General features: G+C 42.2%; 1 protein-coding gene and 1 non-coding gene across 2 annotated transcripts; one reads left to right on the forward strand and one right to left on the reverse strand.

The window, feature by feature from the left end:
- Positions 1 to 697: 697 nt before the first annotated feature.
- Positions 698 to 14,808, reverse strand: il20ra (interleukin 20 receptor, alpha). The gene is made up of 7 exons (XM_039666247.2): positions 14,605 to 14,808; positions 10,457 to 10,583; positions 7,928 to 8,133; positions 5,696 to 5,871; positions 4,946 to 5,090; positions 4,537 to 4,676; positions 698 to 1,643 (listed from the first exon to the last, which is right to left on the reverse strand). The coding sequence occupies exons 1-7, from the start codon at positions 14,654 to 14,656 to the stop codon at positions 930 to 932; spliced, it is 1,560 nt and encodes a 519-aa protein (XP_039522181.2). The 5' UTR covers positions 14,657 to 14,808; the 3' UTR covers positions 698 to 929.
- Positions 14,809 to 26,165: 11,357 nt separating this feature from the next.
- On the forward strand, positions 26,166 to 26,239 carry trnan-guu (transfer RNA asparagine (anticodon GUU)). Its single transcript has one exon. It is a non-coding gene; the product is annotated as a tRNA-Asn (tRNA).
- The last annotated feature ends 1,121 nt before the right edge of the window (positions 26,240 to 27,360 follow it).

A 27,360-nucleotide genomic window follows, 5' to 3' on the forward strand; every position in this document is an offset into this window, starting at 1 on the left:
AAGCTTTATCTGAACACACTCCTCAAAGTTCATATATTTATTTTTGTGACGGATCAAAAGATGACAGAATTGTAGTGATAAAAATATATAACGGTAGCACAGGACAGGAGAGTGAAAGCCTGAACCGACCGCCTGCTAAAAGTGAGTTCCTTCTGGTTTATAATCATTCACAGCAGATTAATCTCAATACAAAAATAATCATTTGATATTCATGTACAGTTAAAATCGAATATTATATAAAATACATAAATTCCTTCAAAGACAATACTTTTTCTTGTATCATTGTTGATTCTCACTCACACACACATTTTTGTTTTGGTTACCCTTTGTCAGGGTATAGACACTATAAATGTGAAGAAAACAGATATTTGTTCAATATGTTAAGCTGTCGTATGTTTCCAATGTTCACAAACCATGGAACAAATCTGGCTCTTCTCTTTATAATGGATATTTGTTCCCCGTCTGCTGTTTCCTGATTAATGGCATAGACAGCCATGTCCATGAACCAAAGTTTCCCATGAGCAGCTTCCAGGTTTTGTTCTTCTAAACCGATGGCTATGATTAAATGTAATATAATACAGACAAAGTCTTGTGTTCACAGTAAACGAGAGCATAAGCATTAAACTGATGAAAATCCTTCATTATATCGTCTTGTTTGAAAATCTCAAAGTCATTATGAAAGCGAAGTTGCACGCTATTGTGTCGGATATATCCGAGTGAAACACTTCGGAAGAGAAGAGATGCTGCAGGTTATTCTGATTCAAGATTATTAAAAGACGCATGGATTGAAAACAATAACGATGTGCACTAATAAATCATTTGATAAATACTTAAATATTCCTTAAAACATAGATAAGGCAAATAGCAAGTGCACAGTGTAAAGTCTCCTTCATATTTTCTCTCTCGAGTCAGTGGCGTTACTCCTCTGTTTACTCTGGGTTGGAGTGGATTATAAGGCCCCAGTTGCGCTCCATTTTGGTGAAGTCATCGTCCTGCTCGGCGCCTTCCTGTGAGGACTGTCTCAGGACCACGTTAGGCAGGAGTGAGACTGCTTCAGTCTGGATCTGTGGCTCGTCCTCAAGACCCAACAAGCCCATCAGAGGGATAGTCAGCTCTCGAGTCACTGGGCTCCAGTCTAAAAATATCTGTGCTTCCACTTCCTCATCGTTCTGCTCGTCCTCACACTCGTCCTCACAGGCGTCCTCAGTCTCAGTGGGGTCTACCGTGACGCCTTGAGCCCTGTACGGGCTGAGCTCGGCCGGACACCGGCCCGGTGCGTGGAAACCGGCCGGCAGCACGATGCCGTAATCTCCTGCCTCGCTGTGAGGAGGCTCCTGTGGCCACGGCTCCAGCTCGGCGTCCTCCCTCCCTGAGTCTTCATCCTCGTCCTCTTGAAGAGCTCCAGATCCGGCCGGCGGCGGCTCGTGCTGCAGCGCATAAGACACGGGCGGCTCCGGCACAGCGTTCAGAACCTGAACCTGAGCCACGGACGAGTCTTCGGCAGAGACGGGCTGAGGCAGAGCCGGAGGACAGAGCGCAGACCACTCGTCTTCAAACCGGCCCATTTTTAACACGTTAATGATGATTGTTGAAGGCATTTCCGGTTGGAAGGTTTGCAGCTTATCACTTAATCGAGCCACGTGCTGAAATGACAAAAGTATACAATACAGTTTCACAGTAATACGAAGGAAAATAATAGAACAATGCAATTTCCATCAGATATCAAGATAAATTCAAATTCTGAAATTTTGTCTAAAAAGACAAAAGATCTGACTGTTATCTCACTACCAGGGGTTGTAATTAACACCCGCATACACACCAAATGTGGATAATAATCAACTGTGGCGGGAAACGCAGTCAAATCACTCGCCACTTTGGCGCGTTTCTTATTAAATTTACTCATTTTGCTGGAAGTTTGTGTAAGTCAAATCTGTGCAGATTTAGCACAAATACTCAACTCATGAGATCATGAAATGTTAAATAAAGCGTATTGTGCAGAATCTGCTCATATCTGGCTTACCTGAACACACTCGTCAGTCACTACGCAACAAATAACGGCGTGCTTGTACATTTGCATTGAAGCAATAGTGGAGATTAAAAAGCATTTGCTTGACAGAAAATACTTTATTTTCGGTACTGTATTGATCTGTCCACCTAAAATATATTTTTTGGTGAATAGGATGAGGATGAAAGAGGAAGGGAGGAGATGGCTGGATGACAGGATTGTTTCTTAATAAGAAATTAATTTTATAATATATCCAAGCTGTGACGTAGTTTATTTTGACTAGTAGACGTTCTGAATGGCCGGTAACTTAATTTAGTAGCCAAATTGGCAGGTGAGTGGAAAAGAATTTCAAATCCTGCCTGTAACATGTATGCCATGTGTTGGTTCTGTTTTCCCTGTGCCTGTCATTCAACCCAGTTTCCCAGAGTGTCTGATTGTTGTATTCCTATCACCTGTTGCTCCATTTACTCTTAAGCCCTGAACTTTCCTCTGTTTTTTGTCCTGTCTCGTCATCTTCAGTCCCGCCGGCTCCGCCTACATTCTCAATGTCCCCGGCTCCACCTACGTCCTCAGTCCCCCCGACTCCCCCTATGTTCTCAATCTCCCCGGCTCCGCCTACATCCTCAGTCCCACAGGCTCCGCCTACATCCTCAATTCCACCTGCTACGCCTACATCCTCAGTCCCATAGGCTCTGCCTACATCCTAAGTACCACTGGCTCCACCTACCACCTCAGTCCCATAGGCTCCGCCTATATCCTCAATTTCACCTGCTCCGCCTACATCCTCAGTCCCAAAGGCTCCGCCTACATTCTAAGTCCCACAGGCTCCGCCTACATCCTCAGTCCCACAGGCTCCGCCTACATCCTCAGTCCCACATGCTCTGCCTATAACCTCAGTCCCAAAGGCTCCGCCTACATTCTAAGTCCCACAGGCTCTGATTTTTAATTCACTTTGCTCTGGGCTTTTAGTCCAAAAGTGTGCTCATCAGATGAAAACGAATGGATTATTGTACTTTTATTTCAAATCTCTCTCGGAAGCACTATTTTTTTTCTCTTTTTTCCCAAAATTGGATGAGAAATCAGCTCCAGGAAATCCCTAATATGGACAAAGACATTCAGCAATTGCTGTAGCTGAATAAAACACAGATAGGGACACTTTGACTGATTATCTGTGTTCTTCAAGCCCATCTCAGGGATTTTTATAATGCAATAGTAATTGAGATCCTTTATCACGGTATACAGTAATATAAAATAATATAATTTGTTTTTAATTTCTATTTGACTGATAGCATTATTTTCAGCTATAGAAAGATTTCTATAGAAATTGCAATATATTATATTTATTGACCTCAAACATTTGAACAATAGTGCGTATCAGATATTAGTTACTTTATATTGTGATTTAATTTGAATGGAAACTAAATCTGAACTGGAGCACACAGAAAATGGAACCAATAAACACACATTACTGTTCGGTAGTTATGGGGTCAGTAAGATTTAAAGAAATCAAATAATTAATACTTTTATTGAGCAAAGGTGCATTAAATAAGATTTAATAAGTTAATTTAATTTAATTTAAAAAATAAGATAATTTTTTGTCTTTTTTTTAATTGAAAGGTGCTAATCTGTTTTGGATAAATGCAATGTCTTTTAACTGGTGGTGCCCTAATCCAGCCTTTCTCAAACTTTTTTCAGTCAGGGCACCTTTCAAAAGTGCATAAAATCTCAAGGCACCCCAGTGTAAAATATAATTTAAAAACACTGCATAACCCAAATTTAAATGCAAATGTCTTGTTTAGTTAGACAGAACAGTAATGAACAGAGCATAATATGAACTGTAAATAACAATAATAATAAAAACTTTATAGCACCTTTAAAAACACAGGTTTGGAAAGTAATTCACAAAATAATTAATCAGAGACACAAATGCCATAAAACCGTAAGAGGTGGACCGCCCAATACAAGAACCCAATAACAAATCCAGACCAGGAGAACTCAAATGAAGTGCAGGATGCAGATAAAATAAAATAAAAATCCCGGCTCTTGTGGGGATTTTCTTTTCAAAAAACGATCCATAATGCTGTAACTAAAGTGGCCTAAATTCACGTTTATTTTTACGTTTCTGTCAGTCTGAGGTGTTGCTATAACGCGTTGCTATGGATTGCGTCAAGTTGTGTGTGTCTTGCTTCGGTCTTGCGAGACGGATTTTTTTATGATTCATTTTATATATTTATCTAAAATGAATTTACAATTTTATTAATATGTTCATATGTTTAAAAAGAAGAATGTAAATTCAAATATATTTATATATGAAATGTCAGCTGTTTTTTTTTTTCACATTTTTTTTTGCCTACGTAATTTTTTGGCGGCACCCCTGACACAGCTAGGGGGCACCCCAGTGTGCCGCGGCACCCACTTTGAGAAAGGCTGCCCTAATCATTTGCGGATGAGCCCAAGGCAAATAAGCCTCTGAGAGATTGCGGTCCTCTAACAGTGTGTGTTTGCTTCACTGCAAGTGTGTGGTCTCTTACAGTGCTCTTGGGCAGGGTCTGCCTGTGGTCGGTGATGTAGCAGTGGATGAGCCCGCCGAGCACCGCCAGCACACACAGACACAGCGCAGACGGCAGCACTCCTCCCAGCATGGCAGCCAGCAGCTGATCTCTGAACGGGTCTACGGCACAGAGAAAACATCAGCGTCAGCTTACACACACACACACACACACTCACACACACAGGAGGAAGTCCAGCTCAGAGCACGCTGGGAAAACACCTCAGTTACAGCCATGCATGTTATGCACGAACTGATAAAGGGTTTAAAGCAACAGCAAAGATTTCCTTAACTTGTCCTATCATTAATGTCAATCAAATACTGCTCAAACCTGTTCACCTGACAATCTGAAAGTGAAAACACAAGAACCCTTCACGGGTTGATGGTGGTACCTTTGGGAGTCTCGACGCACAGTTGCTCGCTGGGTTTGTAGTCCAGAGGGAGCGTCTTGGATTTGGCATAAACCACCACGCAGAACCGTGTGGAAAAGTCCAGAGGGCCCAGCCTCACGCTCCCGTTCGTGAGATGCATGTGATTCTGGGGGAAAACAACCAGCTTATTTCGGCTGAGTAACCCACACTCTTTAAAAACAAAGGTTCAACATGGGTTTTTCACAGTGATGCCATATAGGAACTTTATTGTGAACAGATATTAAAGTCCCCCTGTGGGGAAAATCCAGCTTTTAAATGTTTACAAAGTTGTTTATATGTCTATGTGGTGTTTTTAATACGCTTTAAGACAAACAATGTGTGAATTCATAAGTCGACACGGTTTGAAATCGCTGGTGTTTCTGACATCATAAACGACCTTGTAACCAATCAGATCAACGTGTGATCGTCAACCAGTGGATCTCTGAGCTGAGTGAGTGAGTGGAGGCGGGGCTGATTTGCATATTCATGGCACCGTGCATACTTAATGAGGCAAGGGTGTCGAGATACATTCAAGGAAAAAACGTTTAAATATGTAATTTTGGTGAACAGAGATTTAAGGGATCAATTAAACAGGGGAATTTTAACCATTTTCTTAGTGTGAAGAACATTTTAAACACCGTTTTCCATTGTAAAGAACCTTCTGGAATAAGTCAAATGTTCTTGATGAAACCACCGATGCAAATAAAGCTTTATTTATTCTCAAACACTCACTGTGTGATTGCTCCTGCTGTTGAACACGGAGAGGTCATAGATCATTTCAGAGAAGATCTCCATCAGCGAACTGTCTTCCTTTGTCCTCTTAGTTCTCCATCTGAAGGGCCCCTTTATGGTGACGTTCATGTAGTTGTGCAGCAGATTCACTTCCACATGCGGCGGCCCGATAACCGCTGCGGGACAGAGATTGAGGATAATCATTTGCCTTTATGAGGGCCAGAGTTCAGTGACAGCAGCCTTGTGTTTGCTTTCACCTGCGATTACTTTAATCACACATCTAGAGAAGCAATACACCGGCTCCACCTACACATGTATACACATGTAGAAAAGGCATAATTGAGAAGTAAACGAGAGAAAGAGTCCGCACAAATTGTACACAAAGCCATCTCTACACCCCAGTGTGAAACATTCCTGCGCCTGAACAATTCAAACATCGTGTGATCAATCCTGAATCACTGCATTCCAGCACGACTATCCTTCAGTGTAAAGGGTGTTGCAGGGTTGGACTGGAGACACAAATACTCTAAATTAAAGGATTAGTTCACTTTTAAAAAAAACTTTTGCTGATAATTTACTCACCCCATGTCATTCAAGATGTCCATGTCTTTCTTTCTTCAGTCGAAAACAAATTAAGGTTTTTGAGGAAAACATTCCAGGATTTTTTTAAGACACGAATCAAGCGAAACGATCGCTCATTTAATTAAAAAAAAGTTTAAGTTTTATAAGCTCAAATGCTCGCCTTGCTCTGTTCTGTTATGCGTGTTTGTGACTCTCCTGTTCGAACTCGTTCATCAAAATGAACAAATCTTTTTCCGAGTCAACTCATTCGTTGCGTTCGTTGAATGAACCAAACGACTCAGAAAAAGATTTGTTTATTTTGATTTACGAGTTCAAACAGGAGAGTCACACAAAACAAAGCAAGGTGACCATTTGAGCTTTTAAAACGTAAACTTTTTTTTTTTTAAAGTTTCGCTTGATAAGACCCTCATTCATCGTCTGGTGTCGTTTAAAGCCCTTTGAACAGTTTGCACTGAAACTGTCTTTTGGACCTTGAACTGTTTGGTTCCCATTGAAGTCCATTATATGGAGAAAAATCCTGGAATGTTTTCATCAAAAACCTTAATTTCTTTTCGACTGAAGAAAGAAAGACATGGACATCTTGGATGACATGGGGGCGAGTAAATTATCAGCAAAAGTTTTCAAAAGTGAACTACTCCTTTAACTATAGAATCCTTTAATTATGTGTTTCTCAACATAATAAATGACCCCAATTATAGGTTTACAATTTGTGAAACAAGCTCAAGTCTTTGTTGAACACATGTTTGTTGTGAAAGCTCAGATTTCTCTGTTGACTGGTGTGAAACTGCAGAAGCTTAGCTGCTTCACATACTTCACATACCACATACAATAAACTCTCGACAGGCTGATCTGAACTCAAAGTTTATTGTGCAATAACCGGCCGGCCCGGCTGTCCATTATCCCACTCATTTACATAGCAATATTGATTTGAGTTTAAATTATTTTATACTTTTATTACACACGAATGGAAGCGAGGAGTGCCCAGGAAAACTGAATCAACGTACCTGATCAAACTGTGTTTATTTTGCACTCTCTGTACGTTACCATGCTTATAAAAATCAATGAATAAATATTTTGAAATGAAATACGGATTTTAAAGTCGTGATGAATCAGAAGCATCATCGGTTCTTTTCTTCCATTTTGTGACGTACAAAAAAGGCGGGGCTTGGTTCCATGCAGCCTTACAGAGACTCAGGAAGAGCTTCAACTTTCAGACATTTCTGTTGTTGTTGTGGAGTCACATTGATTAACTTTTACTCAGGTTGATACAGTTCCCTGAGGTGTTTATAAAACAGCGGAGACATGTTTTGGTCAAATAGCGTTCAGTGCTCGTCTGTGCAGCAACGACAGAACAGTTTACACTGTCGTAAACCCAGTGGCGGCGGCGTGTGTGTATACGTACAGATTAAGGGCCGGTAATATTATAATAAGATCCTCTTCCTACATCAGAAGGGGAGCGAAATCTGATCGGCTTATTTTGTGACATGCTTGCAGAGAAAGGCTGACCAAAACAAAGTTGTCAATATTCATGTTTTCTGGGTCGGTAGAAGTGCCCGGGACCCGATTATAGCACTTACACACGGAAAAGGCAGTCCCCTTTAATAAACAGTGATAAAGTACCAAAACAGAAGTGGTTAATCAGTCACTCACTGTCGAGAAATGGATCGAATCTGTGTGTGCTCTCGCTCCAGAGGGAGTGTGTGTGTGCGCTGACGGCTCGGACTCTGGCGTAGTACTGCTCATGCAAATCAGAGGTCTCCTGAGACACGTCACACTCGGTGTGTGTAATGGATCTGCACTGCTTCACACGCCTCCATCGCAGCCGCCCACTGCCGATCGTCTCCTCCTCGCCGTATCTGCAGGACAACAGCGGTTCAGGTGTCACTACAGGTTCAGGAGAGCAGAAAAATATTCCTTCGTCTAGCTTGAACCATTCACACAACTATCCAACGAACATTCGCAAACAGCATCGCAGAGGTGTGTGTGTGTGAGCGACAGATCTCGAGCTGTGGTTTGAAGCTGAGTTTCTTCTTTGCTTGACATGTGGACTCAATAAATCCTGATGTTGTGCCAAATAGGCAAGCTGACATTCAGTGCAGCCTGTGTCTTTCATTTAGAACACATACCAATGTCATTTACGTCTTTGAGTTTGTCATGAGATTTAAAGGGTTGTTTGTAAAGAGTGCGCATGTGTGAACGAGCTCTAGTGTGTAAGAACGAGACTATGACTGAATAGTCGTCCGATGCCATGTCTGTAATTTATAGCAAAACATCTAGCGTTAATTCGATCTCAAACAGATCCATTAACAGTAGTTATTCCTCCACCACGCGGATGAACGACCAATTTGCGCGAATTTGGTTTCGGAAACAGTCGTGACTAGCTAGTTGTTTTCTTCAGCGAGTTACGACAATGTGTGGGAAACACACCGTCAACAACAGCTCAAACTCTGGAACTTTGATAAGGATTCATCTAAATTTCATTTCTACAATGAAAGCTATGCAGTGGCATTTTAAAAATAACAGTTGGCTCTTTTCTTTGCATTAAGTGTAAATAATAGTTACTATTTGCACCATAGTATTTTAGTACATTATGAAACTGTGCAATAATAACAGAGTTTAAATGACCTCGCATCTACAACTCGCCTCACTATGCTCCGCCACTGCGCACGCTACAGGCGTTCACCGAGTCTGTCCCGGCCGGACACTGGAGGCGGAGTTAGTGTAGATTGCCTGTCCCGGCTGGACACTGGAGGCGGAGTTAGTGTAAATTGCCTGTCCCGGCTGGACACTGGAGGCGGAGTTAGTGTAAATTGCCTGTCCCGGCTGGACACTGGAGGCGGAGTTAGTGTAGATTGCCTGTCCCGGCTGGACACTGGAGGCGGAGTTAGTGTAAATTGCCTGTCCCGGCTGGACACTGGAGGCGGAGTTAGTGTAGATTGCCTGTTCCGGCCGGACACTGGAGGCGGAGTTAGTGTAGATTGCCTGTCCCGGCCGGACACTGGAGGCGGAGTTAGTGTAGATTGCCTGTCCCGGCTGGACACTGGAGGCGGAGTTAGTGTAGATTGCCTGTCCCGGCTGGACACTGGAGGCGGAGTTAGTGTAAATTGCCTGTCCCGGCTGGACACTGGTGGGCGGAGTTAGAGTAGATTGCCTGTCCCGGCCAGACACTGGAGGCGGAGTTAGTGTAAATTGCCTGTCCCGGCTGGACACTGGTGGGCGGAGTTAGAGTAGATTGCCTGTTCCGGCCGGACACTGGAGCAGAGTTAGTGTAGATTGCCTGTTCCGGCCGGACACTGGAGGCGGAGTTAGAGTAGATTGCCTGTTCCGGCCGGACACTGGAGGCGGAGTTAGTGTAGATTGCCTGTTCCGGCCGGACACTGGAGGCGGAGTTAGTGTAAATTGCCTGTCCCGGCTGGACACTGGTGGGCGGAGTTAGAGTAGATTGCCTGTCCCGGCCAGACACTGGAGGCGGAGTTAGTGTAGATTGCCTGTCCCGGCCGGACACTGGAGGCGGAGTTAGTGTAGATTGCCTGTTCCGGCCGGACACTGGAGGCGGAGTTAGTGTAGATTGCCTGTTCCGGCCGGACACTGGAGGCGGAGTTAGTGTAGATTGCCTGTTCCGGCCGGACACTGGAGGCGGAGTTAGTGTAGATTGCCTGTTCCGGCCGGACACTGGAGGCGGAGTTAGTGTAGATTGCCTGTCCCGGCTGGACACTGGAGGCGGAGTTAGTGTAGATTGCCTGTTCCGGCCGGACACTGGAGGCGGAGTTAGTGTAGATTGCCTGTTCCGGCCGGACACTGGAGGCGGAGTTAGTGTAGATTGCCTGTTCCGGCCGGACACTGGAGGCGGAGTTAGTGTAAATTGTCTGTCCCGGCCGGACACTGGAGGCGGATTTGACATACTGTATTTTTGTTCTGTTGCATGTTGCAAAACAATGATACTGACATATTTTAAGATTTCAGTTAAAACAGCTCATGCATGCATTAATCGCGGACTGTGAACCCTGGGGATAGTCTATGAATCTGTGAAATATTACTCGGCTCACAAACTGTTCCAATTGCCTATGGAAGTGTGTATATTCAGATGCAGGGATTCAGACGAGCCTAAACACTTCTCATGCTGACCGTGGCTGAGTGCTCCTCTACTGAACTGAACAGGCTGTGTTTGATTTGACTCACTTGGCATATTCCACAGAGAAGACGGTGTCATTGGGAGATCCTTCCCCTGGCGTCCACTTGACTATGTTCCTCAGGTTCACGGAGGTAAAGTGGACGTTTCCAGGCTCCGGCAGTCTCTCCACTGATGCTGTGTAACAGATAAACCACAGAATATTCTCTCTTATTATTATGCACATTACTGACTTGTTGGATTGTTTCCAAAACTTCAAAGTGAGTGGCAGCAGGAAACAGTGAAGTTCAGGCATTGTTGAAATAAATCAGATTTCATGAAACCACAGGAAGAGGCACAAGGGTGTCTGACGGGTGAATCTGCTTCCTGTTGTTCCACAACACCAACAGATCATCACACACTTACAACACACACCACAGAAACCCAGAGGATCATAACAAAGATCAGCACATGTTACTGTGAACGATCCCGTGCTGTAAAACAGGCTTTATGTGGTTATATCTCCATCATAAAACATGCACAGCTTGGGAGAATGCACAGCTTGTTTCCGCCACAGAATAAAAACATTTATTAAAAACTTTATAGGCTATCATGCAATTCTGACTTTTTTTCTCGGAATTGCGTGAAACATTGAGACAGAAAGTCACAATTATTTGTTTTTTTTTATTTATTTGAACTTATTCCCAAATAAAAAGCTACAATAGAAACACATTTCTTGAAATATCTCCAAACAGACTTGAAATGACAGATATTTGTTGGTTCATATAGTCTACATCAGTGGTTCTCAAAGTGGGGTCCGCGGACCCCTGGTGGTCCGCGAGCTAAAGCCAGGGGGTCCGCGAAATAATTTACAACCTAACGTTTTTTTCCATGCTATGAGTCATGTTTTCTTTATCATCTGAAAACATGCTGTTTATTTCTAAGTAACTTATATAAAGCATTTAACATAAAACAATACAAAGTAGACACTTAAAGTTTTCTATAGATAGATAATCTATGTCTTTGCGTCAAGTAGATTCGCTGCTGTTGATTTTGCGGGACGTGCGCCAGAAAGGAGACAGAGAGACGGCATGAACCCGCATCCGGTTCTTTTCTGTATTTTTAAAAGGCATTACATTTTGTAGTCATTTATAATGTAGCCTATACACAAATAAAAAATTGACACTTTACCGTTTCGGATGATGCACTCTTGTCTTATCTATGACCATAAATAAGAGTATTCCTGTTTCCACTGCTGAGGAAAAATTCCCATGTAATTGCGCGCCGGCGTCTCGCGTGCGCGCACAATAGTCAGTTCTAGCACTGCTACTGTAGATTTGACATTAGAAGTCTGATCATTATCAAAATAAAAGTGCATAGTGACAGGGCCGTACCCACAACTGAGGTTGCAAGGATGCACATCGCGATGATACTGACCTTCTCGTCTGAGGTGCTTCAGCAGACTAACAACGATAGCTCGTCAATGTCAAAATGTTTGAGTCGGAGTGAACTCAAAGTTCCCCGCACGACGTTTCAGTCAACGGTCATAAAGTGCGAGATAAGATGTAGGCCTTAATTAACATAAACTAAACAGCTGTTTTAGATAAAAGTTTTAAAAAACGACTAAAACAATCAGTTTGCAAAGTATTAATCAAGCTCAACTTTAACAAAGGAAAAAGCAGGTCAATAGAAACATACTGTGCCCATGAGATTAACATTATGGATTCATATATTTAACATACTGTATGTTTTTTTTAGCTAATTACAGTAGCTCAAATTAACAACGCACGCACCTATTAAACATAATGCCATTATCATTGTATTTATAGGCTTATGGGCTTTATTTGTGTGCAGAATAGGCCTAATTATTGAAACATTTCTCTTTTAAGGCCATTCCTGATTGGAATATGTGATTGTGTTTCGTGACATCTTGACAAAAAAAAAAATGTATGCCACTGACTGACATGCTTCTACTAAATCTATAGTTATCCAATTGTGGGGCCTTAAAACACCTTAAAATGCACATGTGTAGATCAAGAACATCAAAAATTCCTAAGTGAGGGATCCTAAGTGATTCCTAGCAAGATCACTTTCGTTACCTCAGTAGGCTATTTAGAAATTCCTGCATAGTACCCTGGGTGGAGACCATTCATTTTGTGCAAAAATATTTCATTTGCCGCTCACACATTAACTTTGTGCTCAATAACTGTTATAAATATGAGGGGGGTCCTTGGAATTTTTTTTCCCCTGAAAGGGGTCCCTGGCACCAAAATGTTTGAGAACCCCTGGTCTACATCAGTCATTCCCAAAGGCGGGGTCCCGACCCACAAGTGGGTCGTGGAAGATTTTGAATGGGTCGCCATGTCGAGCACTATTTTTCAGTGTGCTATAGCTATATACTCTCTAGATCAGGGCTATTCAATTGGCGGCCCGCGGGCCAAGTGCGGCCCGCCAATCATCTCCATAGGCTACGACCCGAGGGCACCCCAACCTCCCTCCTCCTATTTTCTGGTGGTGCGGCTAAATTTGGTTAGATATGCGCGTGGCCGCAGTGGCGCGCGCACTGTGTGTGTACCATGAGCGCTCCGACTGACCTGAGAGAAACGTTTACAGTCCGAATGTAAACGCAGTTATTATGTGTGTCCCGTATTTCTGTCGACTGAACCAGCGATATTAAAAATTCGTTGGTTTGATTATTTCCTTTCCATGAATTGGCCAAACGCGCATGCATAACAGTCTGAAACGATTCGGATTCGTTCACCTGAAGCGGTTTCTCGGTCAGTAACAACAAATAGAGAAAAAAACGTGCTGGTTTCAGTTGTTTCACTAGTTTACTTTGAACTAGGCAGCACGGGCCAGTGGATAACGAAACGCAAAGCTTAAAGGAGTCGCGTTTACTCCCGGTCCCTGACACTATTATTAAACAGCGTTGTGACCAAGGGGGTAATCCATCAGCCGGAAGCTGAAGCTGCCTCCGGGGGCCGCCATTGTAGCGTACTATCACCTGCTGTTAGCATCCCATTGACTCCCATTCATTTTGGCGTCTCTTTGACAGCGAATAACTTTACATCTAAGGCGTCCAAAGACTCCATTTATCCATTATTTATTTCTAAAGAAATACGACAATGTATAAAAAGGCTCCATTATTTATGCCCATGGCATAAATAGAAGCAAAATGACAAAATAACTAATCAGAATACTTACCAAAAGTTGCTCCAGGTCGCGTTTCGCCGTCTCTGTGCACGATTAAAATTTCACTTTTTTCGCTCAGTTTGAGCCTGCGCAGAACGCTTGGTTATCAGGAAGTGAGTGCCCATGTTGAGCTTCAGCTCTCTCCGTTGAAATCAATGGGGTCGCTGTGTCCAATTCTTTTACTGTCTATGGTTGTGACATCTAGTGAGAAGCGTTTCAATCGGACACTCCTCTCTCTTACAAACCACAAATCACTCAATGATTTTATCTAGTTTTAAATCGGATGAAACCTACGCTTTCTGAAACATTCGCAATAAATGTGGAATATTTATATTGAATACTATGTTATAGTCATTTATATTGCATTATAGATTTATTAGGGAGGTAGAGGAATATAATTATTTGTGTGTATAGTTTTTTACCTGTTTAGGCATTTTTTTATACAGTGGTAGTGAGCCATGCATGCATGATTACAAAGTCTCACTGTCAGGATATTTTAACTTAAGCCTATAATAATTATTATAGTAAATTGTGTACACTGTAATGAGAATATGAAAACAATGAGATGCCATGTCAACTCTTCCTTTCTCATTTCACCTCTGCATTTCGCTAATTGTCAACAACAGGTTAATAAAAAAAAAATTGTGCTTTGTCAAATATCTGTATCTCTTTTAAATAGTTAACTCTACGCTTAACTGACCTTAAAAATGGTCATATTTTGTTAATACATACATTCTCTTTGTGATATATGAACTATATGGGCCTTATGTTTATTGGGTCACAAAGATTTATCGACTTTAAAATGTGGGTCCCCAGAAAAAAAGTTTGGGAAACACTGGTCTACATTGTTATATTATTTAGTAATCACATAACTACGATATTAATAATGGCTTATAGGTTAGACTCTCCATCACATAATGAACAAGCGACATTATAAGTAACATACTTAAAATATATAAAGCAGTCGGATCGCAGACGACGTGCCGCGAGAAGAGAGAGGGAGAGACAGAGAGACGGTGAGATTTACCTGTCGCTGCTCTCGAGAGCAAACACAGCGCGATCACTAACACGGTCTCCATAGCTCCACACGCGTAATCCTGATCATTCTGTCCTGATGTTGACTCTGGTGAAAGCTGGAGTCCTCTACATGTCTCTGGAGCTGAAGGAGCGACCGCAGCTCTCGGCTCTCAGGTACAGAGTCCCTCACCTCGCCTCATCTGCTTCTGCACGTGACCCGCCCCAGCCAACCGATGCAGCGGCGTGGGTACAGTTTCTTAGTAACGCCAACATGACCTAATTAATATTCATGAGACAAGTCTTCAAAATTGATTGAGCTGTTTCCTCCTCGGTGGTAGTTCAGTAGCGTTGTGTGTGTGGTATGACAACAGACTGGTTATACTGGTGTGTCTTCATACCTTGTTGTTCATTACAAATGAATGACAATGACATCTATCTATCTATCTATCTATCTATCTATCTATCTATCTATCTATCTATCTATCTATCTATCTATCTATCTATCTATCTATCTATCTAACTATCTATCTATCTATCTATCTATCTATCTATCTATCTATCTATCTATCTGATCTGAATCATAGTCATATACACTAGACCTCACCTGGGGGTTCTAAGCATGCGTCAAAACCGCCGCCATCTTGGAACAGGGGTCTTGTCATAGGAAGTAGCTAGGTAAGGCTGCTATCTCTGCCTTTACTTCGAATTCATTGATGGTGGCGGACTTTTGTGCAGCGTATGAAGTTCACGGATGAAATCTGAACTAGGAAGAATGTTTTTAAAAAAAAATAAATAAATAAATAAAAAAAAAAATTCTTTCTGGAATCAATGATAAATACATGTCTGACCGTTGGAACAAACCAAAAAAACAAGAAAAATCGCATTCATGATGATTTTATTTGCGTTAGACCTGTGTCTACTACATTGACGCTGATGCATTAAAGTGGAGGGGCTCCCCTGTTTCAAGATGGCGGCTCTATTGACGCATTCGTTCTAATGAACTGCCGTATCCAAGGTGAGGTCTAGTGTATATGTCTATGCTATCTGATTATCGGATTGTTAAACTGAGCTGAAAATGAATGGTCATCATGTGACTGTGATTTGTGATATTATGGGTGATGATCTGATCCTTCATAGTTCTCATCATTGTATTCAGTCAAAATAACAGCACATGTAGACATAGTTCTCCTGTCTGGGACATGAAAGTAAAAACACTTGCTGAAGTACAAAAGATCTGTCTCTCTCTTACATGCAAATAAGAGGAAATGGTTTCACACCAATTAGTCACAGACGAGTGAGTGAGTGCCACAGGGAACTTCACTATCAGTCAATATCAGCTTCAAAGATCCAATTACACAAATAAATGTTCTCTTGCAGTGGTTATCCATATTGGTTTAGTTTCAGAATTGTTTGTTTGTTTGTTTGAATGAATGTATCCTTCAATTAAAACTAGCAGTAAAAGTAATTTGTAATATATGTTTTGTATATCAGCAACCTCTGGACTGTCACATCACTGTCAGCACTGGCGCTCCTGGGGACGTGTGCTCGCTCCACTGCTGTCCTCCCTGTCCATGAACACCACACTGCACAAGACCCTTCAGGTGGAGTCCAGAGTGTGCCGACGACTCATCCGCCTCGTCCAGGACGGTGACGAGTCTGCCTAAAGACTGGAGGTTGAGCTGGTCGTCTGGTGCAGTTATCTGAACACACTCACACAGTGGAGATGATGTTGGACTGCTGCAGGAGAAACACCCTGCATTATTCCCACATGAACCGTGCCCATCTGGGCCAGAGTCAGTCCGAGTCTCAGGCTCCGGCACCACCACATCTCAGGGCCCGAAGGGTCCTTGAAAATACAAGGTCTTAAGCTTTGTATTTTTAAAGAAGATTTATTAATAAAGTAAAGGCATAGAACCAATGCATTTGTAGTGTTTTATATAATTCGTTTTATAATGAATTAATAAAAATAAAGTTTAATTAATGAAAAGACAAAAAAGACCTTGAAATATGTTTGGTAATTGAACCTGAATGAATTTAAAATTAATATGCTATATTTCAGACCAATACATTATTTTTTTCTTAAAATTTGACTGAATAACTTTATTCTCATCTGAATTATAAATAATTTATTTCTGTATAAAATAATACTACCATTAATACTCCACATTTGATTTTCTATTTGAATCAATGTAGAATGTGTAACTTTCAAATAAACAAATTAGTGCTCTGTTTGAGGACAAGAAATGAAAACCAACTGATTGTGATGAATACGTTTGCTTTTATAATAAACGTGGAATAAATTTGCTTTTAAACAGTGTGTGTGTGTGTGTGTGTAAGAAAAACCCCACGAATATAAGTAAACACTTTGCAGTTTGAATGATGTCCTGTATGAACTAAATGATGGAATATGTTTTTATGTTTCCATTGTTTGATCACGCCTGCGCCTCACACACACACACACACACACACACACCATATTCCAGCACTAATCTTGACATCGCAGCCCGTTCATTATAGCCGTATTAAATAGTCAACCAAACATATGAAAATTATACTGCTCAGTTTATATAGTCAGTAATACACTCCACTTGTGATCCCTGATAGCGCACGTACATCACAGAGACGTCTATTTGATGTGTGTTGACATCTGGAAGATGTGCTCATCAGCATAACATATAGGACATGTCAAATAGACATTTAGAAGATGTCTTTAAGATGTAATGATTTAGTATGTATGTTAAACTGACATCTTAAAGATGTCTATTAGATGTTAGTAAACAGCAGATGCTTTCCAGATGAAGTGATCTTTAACAGACATCTTGCAGACATACGTCGTGTGCTACCTGGGTATGTTTCCAAATGAAGAGGATGATTTTTTCCGTCAATATTGGAACATAGTAAAGAACAAAGCCTATAATAAAGAAAGGTTTACCATCCAAATACATTGAAAATGTTGAAACATTTCGATTCTAATGAGCGAGGTACTTGAGCCCAACGCCGCTCACTTTTACTTTCGCTTTAAATTATTTCATTTTGGCTTGTTTATAGTTATTTTTAATTCTTGTTCTGAATAAAAATAAATGTAAAGGATTTGTTGTGCAATATTTTAAGGTATTTTCTAATCATGCAGCAAACGATGGTAGGCTATCAATAGGTTAAAATTCTTACAGCGAGATCTACTTTGCGTTGCAGTCGCGTCAAGGATCAGCCAGTGCACGCGCATCATCAGAAGCGGTTGTTAGGAAAAGTGCTGAGCTGAATAATTGTGCTATCTGTGCACAACAGTGTTTTAAATGAGAATAAAGTCAAATGCGCCTTTAGCCCCATTTTACAAGTATTCTTAGGCCTATGGGTCACGTCAATAAAGAAAAAAGGGTCGCTCTTTGAAAACCACTACTCTAGTGATTTACTGACTAAGAAAACGTTGGGAGGAATGATATTTTAAACATAACACTAAACCGTTTAGGTGTAGCCAGGCGAGTTATTGATTCATTCATTCAAACGATTGGTTTAAACAACTGATTCATTGAAGTATAAAATTGTTAATTGAATCTTTGAATCAACCGATTCGTTCAAAATGTTAGATCATCAGTAATGAGAACACACAGCTTGAGTGTTCTGTGAGATGTGCGATGGTTTTGCTGTGTGATCTTTGTTTAGAACTATTTTCATTGCTGAAACAAAACAAAAACAGTCAATATTGCATCTACAATATAAGTGACCTAATTTTAACAGTTTATTGAACTGTTGTATGAATTTAAATCTAAATGATCTGGTGCCACCAGCTTGGGCCCGTAATCGCTGTTCAGTTATATTTATTCTTCTCCAAAGTGAATCGCTTTTTTGAGGGCCCAAATATGGTCAAACTCATGAAACTTTGCACACGCGCCAGAAGTGGTGATTTACATGTGATATGGGTTTCAGAACTAGGTGGGGCAAAATGTCCTTCCAAACCTTACACAACAGCTCAGAGCTCAACAGCTCATTTCATTTGCAACAAACCTGTATAGAAAAAAACAGATGCAGTGAATGCAATGAAATATAGCCTGCATTCGACGTAGAGACTTGCACTTATATCTTATTCAGTGTTAAATGATCTGTGAAATTTAGTGTTTGTGGAAATTACCATTCATCTGCCTTCTCATCGTAGCTCTCCACATTAGAGGTGGTGCTGAATCCATAAAGGCGCCGACAGCAAACAATGACTAGCCTATTAAATACCTGAATTTTGAGGAAGTTAATAAGAAAAAAAAAAAACTAATGTACAGCTAATGTCATTAACTTTACATTAATAGTAAATAGTGATGTGAGAAATGCACCAAAGCGACGGAAAAAAACTGTAAATCTTATCATACATGCAACCCTTCATTTAAACATAGTTGGAACTTTTTGACACACATTGATCTTTGAAGCCTTCTACGATTTTAGGGTGCAACTTTCCAATTATTCTCAATATGGGACCCAGAAAAATATTCCCCCATATTCATTATCATCAAATCATTTTTGTAACGTTACTTCAAAGTTTCACTAGATACAGATGTTGTCCGCATCACACCTCAATGCCAAAGTTGCTGTGTCGGTTGTACACTGATGAAACATCACTCCAGATGTTAGTCAGCGGATTGTAGGCCTCCGCACTCTGCAAACAACTGACTCCATCAAAACCACCAAATTAAAACAAATGTATGTATTCTGTGCATTTGGATATGCACATCCATGCATGCATTTCATAAGTGCAACCTTTAAACATCCTTCTATGTGTTTAATACTCATAAGCGATCACACCTACACCACTGCGGCGGCTACTCAAGGGAGCGATGAGAGTCCACTGGTTTGAGATGCTCGATCCCAGTAAAACCAGCACAGGTATAAATCTAACAAAAAAACAACAACATTTTACTGGATATACATGGTTAAAGTGTGTCTAGCAGGTAGATCAGTTGAGTGCATGAAATATATGACCGCGATTATGGGAAAGAGCATTTGAGAAATAGCTGAGCAACAGGAGTAATAAGTCAGCAGGTATGACAGTAGTGCAGGTGAAAGAGCTCCACTGTGCAATGAGGCATAGCGTAAGGGAGAGAAGCTGAAGACAGTTAGCAGGTGCATAGATCGAACAGTTGTTCAGAAAGGAGCAGTTTATGATATGAGTGTTTCAAGTTTTAGGGTTTTTGTCAGTCATTGGCGGCTGCAAACTGGCAAGATTGGGCGGCAGAATGTTGTGCAGGCTTTCGGAGTGATTAAGGCGATATACCTACTAGATCGTAAACTGCGAGTAGGTAGAGCGATGGTAACTAATGAATGGTGATCATGATCAACTAATGGATGATAGTAACTAATGGATGGTGTTCGAAATGTTGGAGGAGGCCTGTGTTCCAAACTCCTTTCAAATCACCATCAGCAGACGTGTGTGTAATGGTCATATCTTGTTCCAAGTGGTGGAGGAGGCCTGTGTTCTGAAGAGGTCCTGTTCAAAATTACGTTTAACCCACTGTGGTCAACCATCACGCCGGCGTGATTGTTTCTCTTTTTTTTCTTATCAGTGCAAAAGAGACTCAAATAACTATTTCGATGTTTGTGATACAGTCAAGTGTTATAGCTACTACATCAATCAAAACTGTTGTATGTGTACTTTTATTTGTGTGCACTAATAATAAAAACAAAATTGTGTTTTTTGTAAAATAAAGAAAATAAACATGATGCGCTTTCTCCCCTCTCTCTTGAAGTTCATTCTGAAACGTGACTAAAAATGATCTTTAAGTCAGCAAATACTTGTCACACACACGTGAGAGTTATGTCTTTACAAAGCTTTAAGTCTCAATTTTTAAATGATGTAAATCATACCAAAAACAAATATTCTCTGTTTAAGTAATCCGTATGAAAGCAACGACATTCTCCAGGCCGAGCTGATTAGCGCTAATGCGGTCACGCCCACACGCGCGCGAGCTGTTCATATTCAAATGATCCACACGGAGGAGCGCACAGCTGTTCCCGCCCTCATCATCAGCGACTCTGCTTTTCGTCGAGTTTGGAAGTTTTTAAGGTAAGACGCATAATAATACGCATCTTATGGTTGTATATAGCCTATTTTCCATTGTAGCTACTAGTTAAGCTGGTGCCAGACTAAAATGTTATAAAATGAGATTGGAGTTGTGTAGCTGCTATTTATCTGTTATTATTTTATATAGCCCTATACATTGGCTATAACAATGCACTTGGTGTTCATATATATTTAATAATTGTAACCAGAAAACTAAAAAAAATATTCCCAAAATTGTGCAGCCCTATAGTTTCTCTTGACATCAGCACGTTCACATGTGTTTATTTTTTACAGGGACCAATGCCACTGATGAGTCCTGATGACTTCAACATTCACAGGAGACTCTGTACATGAACATGGTAAAGTGAAAAATCAAACACCTTGGAAATGACAGGTATGTTATGTTTCAGGAATGACACAAAGTGTGACTATTAAAGCACAAAACCAAAGAGCCACAAGGCCATGGGAGATGGAGAGTGGATGGCAAGATTGAGGGCTTTTGCCAGCTCTGGGGTTTGGCCTTCTGGAGGAGGAAATATGCTGAGTTCATGTGCTATGGTAATTATGGTAAATACCAAAAGCCGACGTGGAAAATGCACATGAACACCCCCTCATGTGGTATTTACCACTGGGCAACTCGTAGAATATTTCGATGGACAAGTTGCCGAGATGAGATAACCTTTGACCATTTCAAAATGGCGGAGATCACCGCGAGAGTCGAGCATATTATTTACCTTTTGAGTTTTGATCAATCATTTTCTTGTTGTAGCAGATGACTTAAGCAATCTAAAATAGTTTTAGCTAAATAACAGGTCTGGATCTCCATCTTTTTATCACATTACGACAACAAAAGCACTTGAACGCAACACACTGGTAAATACCAGTTCACAAGTGGAAAATATCCTATTTTCCATAGCACGTGAACACAGCATTAGACCAGCCCCAAGGCAGTGGAAGTGGTATGACCTCTTTAACTGTTCATTTACCACAAATTCAAACACTTTTGCTATAACAGATCATCGAGAAATAGGGTGATAATTATCCAACAAAGTACAATCTCCACCTTTCAGTAATGGAGAATTTCTGCTGATTTCAATGAAATTGGTATCAGACCACTGCTTAAACTTAAATTAAAATTTTTAAGTTTAATTTTTCTCTCTTAAAACAATAAGTTCAGATCACTGAATGTGTTGTTACTTTTGTAAATTCCAGATCACAAAGAAGCTGGCTGGCCATGGACAGGGGACAGCACTCTGGGTCAGCTCTATTGGCAATGAGGTTGGCCAGATACTGAACAGTGTCCTGACGGTGCAGGAGGGGCCAGGACTGGACAGGATGGTGACTGGTGTCATGGAACGGTACCGCCTGGCAGCCGTTCCACCCCCAGTGCTGCTGTATGTGGACTGTGGCTGCTGTGTGATGAGTGAGGGGGCAACCAGCAAGCTGCAGACCAGGTTTGGGCAATGGCCAGACCTCCACATCCGGCTGGACAACTGGCACTTCATGAGAAGGCTGGCCATGGGCTGCACCACCGATGCCCATCCCCTCTACCCAACCTTCATGGGATGCCTGTCTGCCTGCATATTTGAGTGGGATGCGGGTGACCTCAGCCTGTTGCGGCAGGCAAAAAACAACAGCTGATCCAGGAGGGTATGCCAGCTATTACTGATCTCATGGTGGACAGGAGCATCAGTAAAAGGGACCTCAGCCTTTACTGCCGCAGGAGAGGAGGACACCATTCGCCTCATTGACAGGCTGCTGCAGGAGCTGGGGGGAACAAATGGGAGGGACCTTATGGGGGTGCCACTTCTGGATCAAGTGCGCATGGAGCACATCTGACATGTGCAGAAACGCCATGTCAGGTGCATCCAGGACTTGCCAGTAGTGCCGCTCTACACTGAGGTAATAATAATAATAATAATTCATTACATTTATATAGCGCTTTTCTCTGCACTCAAAGCGCTTTACTTAGAGAGGGGAATCTCCTCAACCACCACCAGTGTGCAGCATCCACCTGGATAATGCGACAGCTGCCATAGTGCGCCAGAACGCTCACCACACACCAGCTTACTGGTGGAGAGGAGACAGTGATGAAGCCAATTGGTATATATGGGGATGATTAGGAGGCCATGATGGCCAGAGGCCACAGGGCAAATTTGGCCAGGATGCCGGGGTTACACCCCTACTCTTTCGAAAGACATCCTGGGATTTTTAATGACCACAGAGAGTCAGGACCTCGATTTAACGTCTCATCCGAAGGACGGTGCTCTTTGACACTATAGTATGCCCATTACTATACTGGGGCATTAGGACCCACACAGACCACAGGGTGAGCACCCTCTGCTGGCCTCACTAACACCTCTTCCAGCAGCAACCTGGCTTTCTCAGAAGGTCTAAGGTACTAACCAGGCTCAGCCCTGCTTAGCTTCAGTGGGCATCCAGTCTTGGGCTACAGGGTGATATGGCTGCAGGTAGGCACCACCAAAAAGGCGGGGGTCATGCTGACCAGGTATCGCTGTGCCAGAGGGTCCACATCCCTGGAATCATTCCATTGCCACCTGAACAGGTTCTTTCCAGGTTAGTGTCTCACATGTATGATGTCTTAAATAACTGCTATGCATGATTCAGATTGAAAGGCAGATCCTTTTACAGTGGTTTAAATGTTTTGTTCTTCTTCTAGGAACCAGTGCCAATACACTGAACTTCCAACTATACCTCTTGGAAGGCCTGAACAGGTGGAATCAGGATCGGGGGACTGCGGCAGTGACCAGCAAGACCAGATATGGCTCACTGTGTCAAAACCAACAGCCTGAAGGTGTTTGGCCGGGCTTTTGTGCCAACTTTCACGCCACCTGCCAAATACACTGGTATGTCTTACCCTTATCTGGCTAAATTGTACTTTTAATTTGTGGGTTTTCAATTTTCCATCTAGATATTGAATCTATCATTTTATTATTCCTATTAACAAAGCCAACCATACACTGAGTCTGATTAGTTGCATTATATTTTGACAGAATGCTTTGAATATAATTAGTCATGTATGTGTGTGCTTTTTTGTTCTTTTTCATAGGAGAGCTGCTTGGTGTTGACTATCTCCTAAGTCAGACTGGTCAGCCTCTGGTGGTGAACCCCGACTCAGAGGAGACAGAAAACATGCTAGAGGATGTGGATGAAGGTGTGGACGAAGAAGACGAGGGCTTCGGGGAAGAACAGACTCCAAACAGACATTACTGTCTCAAGTCTTACCGATGACCCTAGCTTCCTCTGTCTCCTTCTCCTGCTTTATGCCCTCTGAGTCTCTCTCCTCCACCACACCTGCCACCTTCTCTCAGCCTGCTGAGAGAACCCCATCTCAGCCCGGTGCCTCCTCCACCCAGTCTGCTGCCTCCTCCACCCCCAGTCTGCTGCCTCTACCCAGTCTAATGCCTCTACCCAGTATGCTCTCTCCTCCACTCCCCAGTCTGATGCCTCCTCCATGCCGCAGCCAGGTGCTTCATCATCTCCTGATGAGTCTGCGGAATGTAAATACTTTTTTTTTATTACAGATGTGTTCGTTATTGTCACCATCTGCTGACATTTTAGAGTGCAATAATCAATCCTGGTATTTCTATAGACCAGTGTATATGTATCTGTGTTTTATCCCGCTTCACTGTTCTCATATTGTTGCTCATATATTTATTTTGCTCAGGCTGTGGATGACTTTGCTGTGCCAGGTATGGACAGAGTCGACAGCCTGGCGGAGTGTCTTGTGGAACTCGGGAAACACCCCTCTCTGGCACTCACCAACCAGCAGGTCAGGATCATTCAACTTTTTATACTTTGATACGTTATACTTACTTTGACTTGTAAGACATGTTAACACTTGCTTTTTTTCTGATTTGTTCTGTATTATTTGCTCTTCTCTACTTAGGTGAGCAATATTGTTGCCATTTGGCAGAACCTGCTGGACTTCGACAAAAGGAGAGTCCTGTTTACTTCCAGATTCAAGAGCAGGCTGGATACTGGGAGATTCAGGTCCCCCAAGAAAAGGCAGGAATTCACTCCAGGGGTGGAGAGTGTGAAGAGGCACCCACTCACCACCACTGCCCCACTTGCCCAGTGGCCAGATTGTTCTCGCCTGATTGAGACAATTTTTGTCAGGCTCTGTGGCATTCACCGGAGTCCCAAGAAGAAGGGGACTGGCACAGTGTCTGGACCTTATCCTGGAGGACTATCAAAAAATCAGGCAGTGCAATCTGGGTAATGCTACAGTTATGCAGCAGACCACCATCCAGCTGGTGGACGTGAGCCACACCACCTTAGTTCAGTGGCACAACAGCCAGGTAAAAAGACAGGACAATGCTGTTGTAATGCAGGGGCTGGAACTGCCTAGCCGCTTGTCGGTTGCTGCTGATCCTCTGCTCCCTGCCAATGTGCGCCCCCCATCTGTACCCGCCCAGTCAGGCCCAGCTCACCAATACCACCTGCCAACTAGCACTGTGGGCCAGGCACAGGTGAAAATGAAGAGGATGATCTCTTCAGCCCCAGTGGTTTTGGCACCAGCAGCTGAGACACCACCAACCCAGCGGCAACTATTTCCTGCTCCACCCCCAGGCACTCAACTGCTGATGTTGACCCCAGTTGCCTCACAGCAGGGGTCTGTCCTGGTTGCTGCTCCACAGGCTCTCAGGGTCAGCCTCTCCTCTGCCCCTACTGCTCCAGCTGTAGCCCCAGTTCGAAAAGTGACCCGCAAAGTGCAGCACAACACGTGCAAGAAATGCGGACAGTTCAGAACAGCAGAGACTGGGCACAGCCACTACAAGGGCATTGTATATTGCCCCTCAGTAGAGACAGTGTCAAAAGAGCAGTAGTTGGAGGATATAAAAAAGAACATAATTTATTTCTCCTTGTATATAGTTTTCCTTGTATATAATTTTCCTTGTATATTGTAATCCTTGTATATAGTTTTTTTTAAAAAAAGGATGAAAATAAAATAAAAGTTTGGTCTTTTATCATAAATGCTTCTCTCCTTGTTTTTTTTTGTTCCTTTACTATAGTATTTTTCAAAAGTTAGTCATTTGTGAAAAAATGTTGTAATGTATGAAGTCAGAAATAAAATAATTGACTAGTTTTTACTATAGTTTTTATAAAATTACTGAAGCAGAAATATAATTAAATCTATAGTTTAATGAATATAATTAAAAGTGTTGTATAATTTACTATAAATAAAATATCTAGAACAATTTAAATATAATTAGTACAATATTCATTTTTATTATAAAATGACAGAACAGAACTTATTTCTGTAATGTGGAAACCAGTTTCAATGAGATTTTTAATGATAAAACATAATTCACAGCAAATCACAGCAATCTTAATTTCTAGCATCAGTGCGATTCGAACCGCCAACCTTGTGATCATCTACAATCCCATATAAATGTATACACATATAAATGTCAACACATTGAGCGAGTGGAAAACTACTTTGTCTTTGCCGGAAACGTCCAATTCTGCTCTTTTTATAAACTGACCCAGTGGCTGGCTCGCCGCAGGTCTCTGTGGCGCAATCGGTTAGCGCATTTGGCTGTTAATCGAAAGGTTGGTGGTTCGAGCCCACCCAGGGACGATGGATGTTTTTCAGTGTCATCCTGCCACGTAACCACTAACACAGACGCAGAATTTCGCACATGCGCAAGTTTGCTGTGGTGTGTTGAGGAATTGTACATGTTTTGTTCCAAGTGGTGGAGGAGGGCTGTGTTCCAAAGAGGTCCTGTTCAAAATTCCTTTTAAATCACCATCAGCATCTGTGGCGTGTGGATGGAATGATCATGTTTTGTTCCAAGTGGTGGAGGAGGCCTGTGTTCCAAAGAGGTCCTGATCAAAATAGTGGTGGAGGAGGCCTGTGTTCCAAAGTGGTCCTGTTAAAAACTCCTTTTAAATCACCATCGAGGATCTGTGGTGTGTGGATATAATGTCATATTTTGTTCCAAGTGGTGTAGGAGGCCTATGTTATAAAGAGGGCCTGATCAAAATAGTGGTGGAGGAGGCCTGTGTTCCAAAGTGGTCTTGTTAAAAACTCCTTTTAAATCACCATCGAGGATCTGTGGTGTGTGGATATAATGTCATGTTTTGTTCCAAGTGGTGGAGGAGGGCTGTGTTCCAAAGAGGTCCTGTTCAAAATTCCTTTTAAATCACCATCAGCATCTGACATCAGCATCAGGGGCTCGAACCCACGACCCTGAGATTAAGAGTCTCATGCTCTACCGACTGAGCTAGCCGGGCGGGTGCAGGCCTTTGCTTCGGGCTTGCCGCAGGTTTTAACGGAACCTCACATTTTGCGACTTGCTTGGCCTCATGTCTGAGAGCCTGAAAGGTTACAAGTTGGAACAAAACATGATCATTCCATCCACACACCACTGAAGATTGATGGTGATTTAAATGGAGTTTTGAACAGGACCTCTTTAGAACATAGGCCTCCTACACCACTTGGAACAAAACATGACATTATATCCACACACCACAGATCCTCGATGGTGATTTAAAAGGAGTTTTTAACAGGACCACTTTGGAACACAGGCCTCCTCCACCACTATTTTGATCAGGACCTCTTTGGAACACAGGCCTCCTCCACCACTTGGAACAAAACATGATCATTCCATCCACACGCCACAGATGCTGATGATGATTTAAAAGGAATTTTGAACAGGACCTCTTTGGAACACAGCCCTCCTCCACCACTCGGAACAA

Source organism: Pimephales promelas, chromosome 13 (genome assembly GCF_988280905.1).
Source record: "Pimephales promelas chromosome 13, fPimPro1.hap1.1, whole genome shotgun sequence".
Taxonomy (NCBI): domain Eukaryota; kingdom Metazoa; phylum Chordata; class Actinopteri; order Cypriniformes; family Leuciscidae; genus Pimephales; species Pimephales promelas.